This window comes from Hydra vulgaris, chromosome 01 (assembly GCF_038396675.1).
Source record: "Hydra vulgaris chromosome 01, alternate assembly HydraT2T_AEP".
Lineage (NCBI taxonomy): Eukaryota > Metazoa > Cnidaria > Hydrozoa > Anthoathecata > Hydridae > Hydra > Hydra vulgaris.
Genome location: NC_088920.1, coordinates 56,785,760 through 56,800,000, shown reverse-complemented (window position 1 = coordinate 56,800,000; position 14,241 = coordinate 56,785,760). Strand labels below are relative to the sequence as shown.

Genomic DNA, 14,241 nt, shown 5'->3' with positions numbered 1-14,241 from the left:
AATGCAATACAATGAAAAACTAATATACTTTACATGGTATTTTATTGTTGAAGATGCCAAAGTACCAGCATAAATTAAAGCAGTTACTGAAAGAAAATACAACCAGCACATTTTAAGTAACTATAATTTCTAAATAAAAGTTAAAATTATTTAACACAGCAATACAGTAAATAATTAAAAATATTAACTAATAAATTAAACTACATATATATAACTAGATAATCTCAACCCTCGGAATTAGCGTTGGCATTCGGCAATGCCGACCTAAAAGTGTTTGAGGTCAGCAAAAAATTGCCGACCTCATTTCTATGTTTTATGGTCAGACCTTTGTATCAAATAATTTTTGCCAACCTATATGAGATTGAGGTTGGCAATAATTTTTCCTAATTCCGAGGGTTGTAATCTAAATGAATAAATAAAATAACTAATAAATTAAACTACAAAGAGAGTTTAAATATTGCTTGCATTAACTAAGAACAAAAATAATTTATTATTGTATAAAATAAATAATTGAAAAGCAAATTATTAAAACGTGGTAAAAATTCAAAGTGTCTTTAAAAACCAAGATTAGCTACTCCTCAATGCTAGAAAAACAGTTGAAATTAAAATGATTTAAATACTAAATTTTCTTATGATCACACACACAAAAAAACTATTGTTTGAAGTCGTTTAAAAAAATTTGAAAAAAAACAATGTTTAAAGTTCTCAAATAGTTTTTTTCTAGTTAGGTCATAGTCTTTAATTGTCTAATCATGTTTTAGGAATTAGTTTTAGACTATTCTAAATTTCTATAAAATATTACAAACTTTTTTTTGACCAAAAAATATCCAACGCAAAAGAAAAGACAGATTTTAAAAAATAAACATTTTAAAATCTGTTAGTCATTTTTTGATTATTATTTAAACTATTTCCAATAATGAAAGAAAGTCATAAGCACTTAAGCTACAAAAAGCAGATAAGAGAGCAAAGCAGCTGTATAGTCTAAATTCTTTTTTATTTAAAAAAATACAAACAACAAATCAACTCTCAACAACACTGGTAGCAACCACTAATTAAGTTAGGAGTTAAGAAAAAGAGTTAACAAAAAGAGTTAACAAAAAGAGTTAATGAAAAGCAATAGAGAGAGTTTAAGAGCAAGAAAGTAACTGATGGAAGACTTACAAAATGATTGATGAGTCATTCCAGACCTTTGATTGATGGAATAAGATAGTTATTAGGGTCTGCATTCAGCAATACTGATCTAACTGCTGACCTAGAAGTGTTTGAGGTTGTCAAAAAATCACCAACCTTGTTTTTATGTTTTATGATGAAACCTTTGTATCAAATTTTGCTGACCTGATGCTGACCTCTAACAAATTAAGGTTGGTAAATTAATGTGACCTCATTTTTCCTAATTCGAAGGGCTGATATATATATATATATATATATATATATATATATATATATATATATATATATATATATATATATATATATATATATATATATATATATACATTTGTTTTTTTCGAAGATAGATCACAGTAGAAAATCACAATGGAAAACATGGTTTTCCATTGTGATTTTCTACTGTGATCTATCTTCTTTTAATTGCTTCTTTCTACTGTGATCTACTACTTTTAATTGCTTCCTGCTTGTAGAATGGTTGTACAAGCAGGAAGCAATTAAAAGACTTGGAGTCTGCATAAAGTTAAGATACATAAATAGTATAGTAAATATTAGTTGGTACTATTATTTTTAGCAAGTTAATACTTAGTGGTTAATAGATTAAGGAGTATCTTGAGAGTAACATTGCTAATTATTATAACTAAAGCATAAAAAAAATAAAAGGCATTAAATAGGTTTATTGCGTCTAAGAAAAATGCCTATTATGGTAAGATATTAGGATATATGGTTGTTGAATACAGTTCAATAAGATTCTAAATATTAGAAAAATGGTACTCAAATTTTATGCCCATACAATGTTTATGACCTTACAATGTTTATAACCAAAAAATAATGAAAGATGCGATATTAACTTTTTTTCACTGGAATTTTATTTTAAGCGAATGGAAAGCGTTGTTTAAAAAAATTTGAAGTATAAATAACTTCAACTGAAAAACTCAATAAGGATCAGTCTAATGCTATAATACAAAGATCCCAAACTAGAAAAGAAATTATTAAGCTAAAAGAAAAAAAAAAAGAAAAAAAAAAAGAAAAAAACTTGTTTCAGTAAGATAAAAACTTTTGTAGTTTGTAACTTGGTTTTGACATTAAAGTAAAGTTTTTTTTAGGGGACGTGTGTAAGTTCCCATCATCACAGTTTTTAACATTGGAAATTAGAAATATAATCATAATATTAATAATAAAAGTAATAATGATAATAATAATATTACCAATAATAATATTCTGAGGTTAAGATTTTTGTGTATAATGCAATAATGTTCAAAATAATCATATGAATAATTGAAAAGTTAAAGTTTTTTATGGGGTTGAAATTTGATGTCATTGTTATTTGTTTTATTTATGTGGGAGATGCACAGGATTATGGATTATGTTGGGAAATAAAGCTGCTTGATTGGATGAAAAAGCATTAATGATTTTTGTAGTAATGATGATGACTGATCTAAAAAAAATTAGACAGACTCGAGGGTTTATTGAAAAATAAATAGCCATAAAAACTCATTTTGCAGAACTTGAAAAAAATTTATGAATATCAGCAGAGGTAATTCAACAAGCTGGCCAATAATTGCTAAGGGTAAGAGAGTTAGTTGTAGTTACTACAGATTGTTGAATTGCAATTGATTTTTAAAACGTCTGATATATATATATATATATATATATATATATATATATATATATATATATATATATATATATATATACATATATATATATATATATATATATATATATATATATATATATATATATATATATATATATATATATATATATATATATATATATGTAAATTATGTTAGTGTATTTTACAAATAGAGTGCTCAATGTTCTTAAAGAACAGAGCAATAATAAGTTAGTAAAAAACACTTATCTAACTTTTATCTTCTACTTTAAGTTTCACCATTGCTGGGTTGCTGGGTCATCAGGAAGAGTTCTCTTCCTGATGAGCAATGGTGAAACTTAAAGTAGAAGATAAAAGTTAGATAAGTGTTTTTTACATATATAATTTATATATATATATATATATATATATATATATATATATATATATATATATATATATATATATATATATATATATATATATAATATATATAAATATATATTTTTTAAATTTAAGTATATACTTTATAAGTTTCAGAAAATAATCACAAGAGTTCAAGTGTTGGGTAAATAAGTAATTTTTCTCAAGCCATTTATTCAATAACGAAAGCATGCGAGAAATAACGAAAGCATGCGAGTAGCAAGTTAAGTTATTTTTGAGCTGAATATAATTGGAATCACATTTTATTTCGACAACATAGTTCCGTAATTCAAACCCATCTATTTTATCTTAAGATAAACATCAACAAAAAATAATATATTATACATATACATAACTAAAAAACCATACTCATTAATAAATTTAAATAAACTTTTAAATTTTCTCGAACTTATCTCAAAAATTGGTTTATGTAAAAATATAAGGAAAAGGGGTAACAGGAAATAATACCAACGAAAGAGCGTGCAACCGAAAAAGAGGTAAAACACAGGCGTAAACTGGTTTTGATATCGATATTAACGAACACCGTAATATTTTTATTGCGTTTATTTTTAAATTTAATATTTTGTTTTTTTTCCGAAAGAAAGAAGGATGTTAAAAAATTTTCGCATTTTGCACCACATTTGCGTCGCCTAAAAAAAAAAAGGTCCTCAATTTCTAAGATATTTTCGGACTTTCAGATTCTGGTGGAGGGAAGTGCCCTCTCCCCTCCTCCACTAGAATCTGAATGGGGATGCCCTTTCCCCATGAATCCGTCACTGATCCTACAAGATTTTCAAATTACAACCATGACAACATATAACGACTTAATGAAAAATTGTTCTTCCCTTTTTCTATTTAAACAAAGATTTTAACATAGGTACTTATTAATGTAAACGAATTAAATTTTTTCTAAGGTTTTTTTATTTTATTTTTTTATTATTTATTTATTTTTAAGTCTCTTTTATTAACTTAATATATTTTTTTATTATTATCTTATAAACAATATATAGCTAATATAAACAAATTTCTACTTTTTTAAGTTTTGATTTTAAATTTATTATCATATTTTGAACAAAATATTCAAACGAGACATAACTATTATTATTTTTTTTGTGACTTGGTTTTAACTATTTTCCTAATATATAAAACGAGTAAGGTGTTATCCATATATTGCGTCACGTAATTTTTGACCGTTTTTTACTGTATCAGAAAAACCCTAAAAGTTGTCTCTATTTATCTGGATGAATATAAAATGGTATATCCCATTTTATGGTACATCGTCTATAAGGGCAGGTTGATTTTAAACTTTTTTCGGAAAACGGATATTCGACTTGTTGATATAAGTGCAATTTGACACTATTAAAAATGTTAATAAAATATAGGACCCGTTAGATTTTGGGGGCAGTTTCGTCAAAAGTTGGTGCAAAACTGAAAGCTATAAAGCTTTCCGTTTTGTGAATCAAAAACTTTTTCAAAATATAATTATGGTCAACCTTGGTCTCAAAAGATGGGAATCTTGAATCTCCATCTTTTTAAACCCATTTTAAATCCTGATTTCAAAAAAATTAGGCTAATAGATTTAAAATGTTATTTAAAAAAAAGTTATAAAAGTCAGGAAAAGAAGCCAAAAAAACTTTCATTTTTCATTTTCTCTAAAAAAATCTCAAAAAGCTGCTTTTTTTGTCTTGTTTTTTTAATATTATAAAGCTAAAAGTACTAGTTTTTATTTAATAAAAGCAGAGAAAATTAGATTCAGCATTTGATGCCGATTTTTTAAAAACCAGGTTATTACACTTTTGAGAAATAATTATTTTGTAAAACAGAACTTTGAGACACAAAAAAAATGTGGTTTTCCGCGGACATTTTTTTCTTAATTGTTTAGATTTTTGATTTAGCAAGAGTTATTTATGCAACTGCGTGTTTAAGTGAACTAAGTTTATGTTAGAAGAAAATAAAATAGCCTAATTCATAAATTTATCTATTTTGAAGAAATTTATTAAAAAATTATGAAGTATTTCTATTTAATTAGATATATTTAAAAGTAAAATAAATTTTTTTTTTTTTTTTAAATAATATTCCGTCCTTAATTATTTTAAAAAATGTTTTCTCTCAAAGCGTTATTTTTAACGTTGTTTTTATTTTAAAACTTTTAAAAACATAGTTTTTCTACAAGAAAATGCATTAATAAAATGAATTATTAGCTTTCCTCAAAAAAAAAAAAAAAAAAAAGAAATAATAAACAAAAATTCCTTCAGAATGATGTTTTAGCTTGCAATATTACACCGAACTCTACTTGTCCAATAACTCAGTTTCAAAATCGACTTTTTGTTAAAAATTCTTTACAGTCAAGTTTGTTTGGATTAGGTGGGATAAAAATAAAGTTCCGTAACTTTTTATATCAAATATATTGTGTATTATTATTCTTGTTGTACCCCGAAACTTTTTACTCTACCGGTTGGGTAAACAGCCCGTCAACACGGGATGATTTTTCCGTTTTTACACCCCCCCCCCTCCATCTTTCGCGCCGGCCTCGTATTTAAAAAACTGTGTATTTAACATCATCTTTTAATATTTTTACTCTATTTTTATGTCACTTTGTTAAAGTATGAAGTTTTGCTATGTAAGTATTAATACTTAAAAATCCAACTTGAATATTCAAGGCGTCAGTCAACACGGGTCAACAAAATGCCTAATATCTTATTTGTGTTTAGAATTAGAAAAATGATTTCTTTTCAAAAGTCCTAAAGAATAATGTAGTTCTACATATATTAAAAGTAAATCAACCTACTTTTATTTTCATGTTATTTAACGAAATATGAAATATGGCACTTTTCTTACCTCCCACAGCTAACTTAATTTTGTCTCTTCAACTTCAGTTTGGTGGAGAATAGGTGGTGGTAGGAAAATTTAATATGTAAATATATTTATATGTATAGGAGAAAAGTCGGGTAACCTCGAACTAGGGTGTCCCACTTTTAACCTGACCAAAAAAAATTCAAATGCACCCTCAATCATCCTTATTTGGTCCCAGGATATACCAAAAAATTTTTAGGTCTCCAAGTCAAGGGGTTCCAGTTCAAGGTATTTTCATATGTGAGGTTCCATGAAATTATTCCCCCTCCTCCCTTTTGGTGCCCCTAATTTATGAATTGAATAGTAGAAAATTGTCCATTTTACATTTATTTTTGTACTTAAAAAAGAATCTTTCATTTAAGAGTTAATACTTGTACAAACTTGTCATTTACAACAATTAAAGACAAATAAAGTCAAAAGTCACATTAAAATTACATAAAATCACTTTTTTTCATGTCTTTCTCAACCTCTTTTTGGTTTTTTTGAACAACTTGCATGGTATCTTGTAGAAAACTTTCTTCATGACTTTCAGCCACAAAATCTTGCACAAGTTTTATATGGCGCTCAGCCCTGTTATTCACTACTGCTAGATTCTCCATCTGATGTTGAAAATATCTGTAGGAATCATTTTCAAAGTTATCCTTTATTCATGTGTTGATTACTCCCGTAGTTATACCTAGGTATGGTATAACTTAGGAGTCCTTAGTGATAAAGTCGGACAAAACTGACATAGGAACCACATGAGTTGGAGGTTGAGGTTGTTCCCGTTCAAAGTCATCAGGTTGCGGACAATTGAAACCTAGCAGCTTCTGCACTAGTCCAGCTCTTTCCTTCAGTTTTAAATGTCTATTTGCTATTGAAAGAATAACTAGCTGTGGGGTCAGGTACCAACTATGACAGCTTGCATGGAGCAGCTTTCCCAGGGGGCCATACTTAAATATATATATAGCTTATTGCTCATCATTTCATAAGCTAGCTTAAAAGCATCCAAATCTTGTGATTGAGCCTGGGCCATCAGAGGAGACTTTAAAAAGTATGCTCCATAAAATGTGACAATAAAGTCAGTTGACAGTTTGAGCATATCTTTCTCACTGTTATTCAACTTTAAACTAATCTTTGAAGTCAGCTGCGTTGTAAGCAAGTATGGACAATCAGCCACGAACCTTGCTTGATGGTGGGCACCTGGTAGTTTGAACTGGAAACCAGGTACATAGCCACCAAGGTAAATGACTATTAGCTCACAAAGAATTTTATAATCTCCCCTTTGAAAGCAACCTTGTTTTAGGGCTGTTATGCAGAAGTTTTTAGTATCTAATACCCTTCTATGAAAATCAGTACTTACCATATACTCCTCTCTTCCATAATTGAAAAGCAGCAACTGATCAACATTATTTGCCCTTTCTCTTATTTCTGGCCAGATTTTTGAAAAATCTTTATATATTGCACGTGATTGAGATTTTGTTGAACCTTGAATATAACCCATTACATGGGAAATATGCCTTTCAGATATATGGTGCCTTTAAAGTTCAAATTTCAAAAGATACAAAATGTAATAACTTTGCAACAGTTTAGTGCAACAAACTTTTAAAGTATGTTATCAAAATATATATTTACCTACAGAGCAGCCAAAGCACAGGTCTTTTAAGCACATGACTCACCAAGAACTTAATTGCCCCCTTGTATTTTCCAGTATTAGAGGCCGTTGTATCTGCACTAAAACCAATGATCTGGTTCTGAATAGCTATAGCTTGATCCTGCCCTTTAGATGACTCAATTTCTAGAACTCCAAGCAAGAAATCTAAGAAATCATTGACCTGGGGGGAAGATATACTGAGGGCAAGCCTTTCTACAGTTTCAGACGTTTTTAGGGCAGTTCGATAGTGTTTGACCAGTTTTGTATCAAAATGAATGACGACCTTTAAACCCTGAACTTTGTCCAGATTTTCTTCTCTCACTAATCTAGCTTCATTTTCAATCACAATCTTTTTTTTTATGTAGACTACTCTTTGATACAGAAACTGTATTTAGAGCAACATCACCTTCTTGAAAAGTGAGGACAGAAGTGAATTTTCAGCTCGAACACTGACCTTGTACCTAGTCAAGAAAGGAACCTACTTGTCAAGAACATCATTCATTGAAAGCTCCATGTAAACTTTAGCTTCACTAATCTTTCATTTTTTTTTTAACAAGGCCTTTTTTTTGGCAAGGCAATTCTAGTTCACTGTCAGTATCAGTGGCACTCGTACCACTTGAAGATAGTTCTCAAAATCTTTCATCCTTTCTATGTCCTCTATAGCTTTTTTTTTTTTGACATTTCTTGTTTTTCTTTTTTATGATGTTCTTCTCTACGCATACTTTCTATCTTATCTAACATTCGTTTTTCCCCGTCTATAATTTTTTCTTGATAAGATTTATCTTTCCCAGTGTCAAACTTAACCATTTCACCTTTGAACGCTCTCTTCAGGAACTTAATATCTGCTGTCTTTGCTTGCTTGTCTCTATTTTCGTCATCTCGTATAAGTTTTAAGATGTCTGTTTTATAAACAGGAAAAACACAGCTTGCTTCTTTTATAAAACTCTCTGTTTTTGTTTTATATTGCTCTTCTTTCATCTTGTTTATTTCCATAAGGATTCTAAGACTACACAGCTTCTTGTAGCGTTCATAAGATTTCTCAAACTTCTTCTTCACTACTTGTTCTGTAACCCGAAATGTCGAATCAAACCCACCATTGTCCTAAATACTTAACAGTTCTCTCAAAATGCATACTCCAGTAAATTCTCCCCTGTTACTTTTCGTAGACTCCCCTCCTATGCAAAGCATAGATCTTGACATTGTCTTTTGTGCACAGGATAGTTTTGAGTTTTGATTATTCTTACTTGACCTGAGCCAATATATTCAACGACAAACTTCTACCAGTGTGGGTAGTCTAAACATATATAAAAGTCTTTACAAATTTGTTTCAAAAGTTTTTCACTTAAAAAAAGCTTTTCCCATTCATTATTTTAACTAAATCTTAAAGTATTACCTGTTTTGTGCAAACGTATGTAATGGATGCTGAAGTATGTAGATTGCACTTTTACACCTATTAGTTCTCTTTGGAGCTAAACTTATGTTGAAGGATGTACTTGAGGTTCTTGGTTGACAATCCCTGTTAGTCCTAGGAGAGGTATATCTCATTGAAGGAAGACTTCTGCAACGTGTAGTTACCAAGGAGCTCTCCTCATTTTTCTCTCTTTCAGTACTCAGACCATTTCTAGTCCTTGGAAATTTACAAGGAAATCCATCATCATCATCAACCATTTTATATTTTAAGAAATTTGTTATAATCTGAAAACTATAAAATAAAAGGGTCTTATAATATTTTACATAAAAGCAATTATTTGAATAGAGCATTAATGCCGCTAAAACAATGACAAAATATTGCAAAAACAACATTTGAATCTGACTTTATTCATCCAAGACATAATATTTAAGTTTTTGTTTAAATTATCTCATTTTATGTCTAAAATAAGACATCTTAATTTGTGGCTGAAAGTCACGACGATGGTCTGCTAGAAGATTCCAAACAAATAAACCGAAAAGAGGTTGGAAAAGACATGAAAAAAAGTGATTTTATGTAATTTAATGTGACTTTTGACTTTATTTATCTTAATTGTTGTAAATGACAAGTTTGTTCAAGTATTAACTCTTAAACAAAAGATTTTTTTTTTCAGAAAAAAAATAAATGTAAAATGAACAATTTTCTACTATTCAATTCATAAATTAGGTGCACCGAAAGGGAGGGGGGGCGAATAATTCCATGGAACCTAACATATGAAAATACCTTGTACTGGAACCCCTTGACTTGGAGACCTAGAAATTTTTTGGTGTGTCCTGGGACCAAATAAGGATGATTGAGATAGAGTGCATTTGAATTTTTTGTGGACAGGTTAAAGATTTATTATTTATATAAAATATTGCGCTTTTTAAAATACTACATTTTAACTCTATATATTATCTGGATTTTAAAAATTGTTTGACTGAAACTGGTAAGTAATTAACATATTTGCAGCAACTTTAAACACGCTTATTATGTTATATTTAGTTGTATAACTTTTGCTTTTATTTGACAAAGTATTTTTTTATTGCTACATCTTGCTTTTATACTTAGATATTTTGAAGCTAATATATGTTTTCTTTAATAACTTCATAAATCTGGCTGCCATTAGGCGCCATTTAGATTTTCTTTCACATTTGAACATCTCTTACCTATCAAAAAATCTGTAATTGCGCTCAAAAATTTTTATTTGCACAAAATTTTAAAAAACGCGGAAAACATATAACACGATCTTACTCATACTAAGCGTAGCTACGCTTATTCTTACTCATACTACGCGTAGTACTGAACAATAATATATACAGAGGCGTAGAAAGAATTTTTTGGTGTTCGAGATAGGTAACTTCCAGACATGGAGCAAACTCCAAACATTTATATGTTTATACTTATGTCAAATAATGAGGGTTTGCAAAAAATTGCAATGATTGGAGGCTGGGAACAAAAAAGCCCCAAAATTTTCGCCCCCCTGCCCCAAACGTGTGAGCAACAAGTTGATAAAGTATTTTTTGTACTATTCTTAACTAGACTTATATTCATCGATAAATTTTAAGTTTCATAGTATTATCTATTAGCGTTTAAAAATTATTACTATATAAAATGTGCAACCCCCTCAAATTGAGGGGGGTTTAAACTTTATATGGTCATAATTTTTGAACGCTAAAATATTTTTAAATGAAATCTAAAATTTATCGATGAATATAAGTCTAGTTAAGAATAGTACAAATAATACTTCATCAACTTGTTGCTCTCACGTTTGGGGCAGGGGGGCGAAAATTTTGGGGCATTTTTGTTCCCAGCCTCCAATCATCGCAATTTTTTGCAAACACTCATTATTTGACATAAGTATAAACATATAAATGTTTGGAGTTTGCTCCATGTCTGGAAGTTACCTATCTGGAACACCAAAAAATTCTTTCTACGCCTCTGAATATATATATATATATATATATATATATATATATATATATATATATATATATATATATATATATATATATATATATATATATATCCTAGTTTAAATTTTGTTCTTTTTAACTTAGCGCTTGTCAAACCAAATGGATTTAATAATCTGTGGCTACTCATTTTAAATGTTGAAATGCTGTTTTTATTAAGGCTTAATGAGTTTCACAAGAAACAAAATTCACTAATTTATTTGACTCAACAGTCTGTCAATTTATAAAAATGAAGATAGTATACTTGTATACGACTTTATTAAAGAAGATTTGGAGTTTCAAAGCGAAAAGTTTGAGAGTCAATTTCGTTTATTTATTTTGATTATGGTAAGAGATGGATTCAAAGTAAACGAACCGATGCAAAGTTTATTAGAAAGAATTCAGCTTGGCTTGAAAATGATTTTAATACCACATTAATAAATTAGAGTAAAAATAAACAACTCGGCAGACCTACATTACCATTTGAAGATTCGTCTTCAAAAACAAAGAAAAGAAAAGTTGCAACTTTGTCAGCTTCAAATTCTTGTGAGATGTCGTTTGCTAGTGGCACACACCTGAGAAAGAAGGTAGAAGAAAAGATGCTTAGATAGCAATAAAGTTGGCTGATAACAAAGACGCTGAACTAGGTCATTCTGATAACACATCTGAAGTAGCGTTGGCTCTTTTTTAAGATAATGAGATGAGCGAATCTCAATATCAGCGCTTCAGAAACAATGCGAAAAGCAAAAAAAGTAATTTATATCCACCATACTATGATGTACGTGAGGCAAAAGAGAGGTGTTTGCCTAGTGTTGAATCATGGACAACACAGATTACTCTGCAGGCATCAATTTCCGAGCATTTTTAGATCATACTGTGCTGCGGCTGTTGAAAGTACAGCATGATGTTATCAATTCGTTTGTTTTTGATCGGCTGATTCTGCGCTCAAAGGTAGGTTTTGATGGGTCAACTGGGTAAAACATTTATACATAAGTTACTGATGAGCTGGAAAACAGAAGCTTTGTCCAAGAAGCACGTTTGTTTCTTACCTGCTTTGTACCACTTGAATTGACAGGATTCTCTGATCGAGTGGAGAAGATTACTTGGAGAAATCTATATCCGTCATCAACATTGTACTGCCGAACTGTGCGGTTTAGGTTTGTAAAGGAGACAACTGATGTCATGAATGCAGAGCATCAATTTCTTGAAAATGCTATTGGAAACTTGACTATAACTGATGAACCTTAGTATGAATACTTAACTGTTCTTCACATAGTTGATGTTACTATGATAGATAGAAAAGTAGCCACTGCATTATCTACAGTTTCTAATTCAATTCAGTGCTGATCAGTTTGTAGTTTAATACCAAGTCAAACCAACTTAATATCGTTTTCAGTTTGCCATTATCTCCGACCGGATTGAAGTATGGCTTGTCAACACTTCATGCATGGATTCGTAGCATGGAGTGTTGACAAAAGTTGTTAAAAGTCAACTACAAAGCTAAAGTGAAGAAATGGGCATCAAGGTCAAATGTAGACAAAGAAAAATTAAAAGCTGAAAAGAATTTAATTCAATTTAGGTTCAGAAATGAAGTTGGGCTAGTGATTTATATCCCTAGGTCTGGTGGTTCTGGATCATCGAATAATGGCAATACTGCCCGACGTTTCTTCAGAAATGCTGAACAAACAGCTGCAATTATTAATGTTGATGTGCATTTAATTAAAAGGATATGTGTTGTGCTGTGTACTTTGTCATTTGGTTTTTCAATTGATGCTGATATATTAAAAGACTATTGCTTAGAAACAGCACAGCTATTTATACAAATTCATCCCTGGTACTACATGCCACAGAGCTTGCACAAAATTTTGATACATGGGTGGCAGGTCGTTGATCAAATGGTTTTGCCAAATCGGATGATGAGTCAAGAGGCTTTAGAAGCACGAAAAAAAGACTTTTAAAATTTCGTAAATATTTTTTAAGGAAGTGTTTGCGTTTAAAGACAAAAGAAGACCTTTTACGGCGTTTTATGTGCTCATTCGATCCAGTAATCAGTGCTTTACGATCACCTAAGTACCCTATGAAAAGAAAATTTTTGAGATGGTGTTGTGCAACTCCTAAAAAAAAGTCATTCTTTTATTTTGTTATTTTGTCTGAATTATATTGTACATAAGTATTTTATATTTTTAGATATATAGACCTACCACTTACTAAGCTTGTACTACTTGTAGCATACATTGTCAAAGATTTTCGGTGATTGTGAATGCATTGGTACAATAATACCCATACAAATTTAAAAAATTCTGTAGACGCTTGTAAAATCTGCTAATTAGAAAAACTAATTAGCTAAACAAGAATATAATTTTTTTTACAGTAAACCAAGTTTATCTAGCAACGTGCAATAGCACGTTATCTAGCAACGTGTAATAGCACGTGTAACAACACTAGTTAATCATATTAAATTGAAAAAAGTTTTGCTTTCCGCGTGCGAGGATCAAAGCGAGGACTTCATAATAAAACACGTGCTAAATAGTTTAAATAGCACAAATAAAACATATGCAACTAGTAAAATTTAACTGTTGCTAAGCAAAATTAGGTATCCATAGCAACTAAATAAAAAATATATTTACTTTTTTAAAAAGTGTGACCTCATATTGGTACTTATGTAAAATTTGGTAAACATAGCACTCGTAAAAATATCTGAAAAAAAACAAACTGTTTTCGCTACCCAAAATTAGGTATCCATAGCAACGAATTAAAAAAATAACACCTTCATAAGAAGCGCAGACATCATATTATTACTCATCCTAATTTTAGTCAATATAGCCCTAATATTAAATTAGTAATGAATTTTGTCCAGTAAAAGTGAATTCTGGCCCACTGTGCAGGGGAGCGATGTATTATCATATTTGATTCACATATTAATATATCTAACTTTTATATAAACTAATAACTTTTTATTGATTAAAGATACATTTTTATTTACAATATTTATTTAAAAAAAGTTGTTCAATACTATGATTCACTAGTTTTAAAACTATTTGTGAATGAGGTATGATCGAGTGGTATCGAACACATGTTTGGAGAGTGGTTTCGGACAACTTAATTGATTTACATATTTAAAAATAAGCAGCTATTATATATAAATAATACATTTAATTCCAATAAATAG

General features: G+C 29.6%; 1 protein-coding gene across 1 annotated transcript in view; it reads right to left on the bottom strand.

Moving 5' to 3' along the window:
* LOC100209966 (1-acyl-sn-glycerol-3-phosphate acyltransferase alpha) overlaps positions 1–132 on the bottom strand; it is a 1,361-nt gene extending 1,229 nt beyond the window's left edge. Inside the window, exon 1 of the mRNA XM_065788739.1 lies at positions 1–132. This exon is cut by the window's left edge and continues 1,229 nt beyond it. Coding sequence (XP_065644811.1) covers positions 1–111 — 111 coding nt within the window. The 5' untranslated portion in view covers positions 112–132.
* Positions 133–14,241: the final 14,109 nt, after the last annotated feature.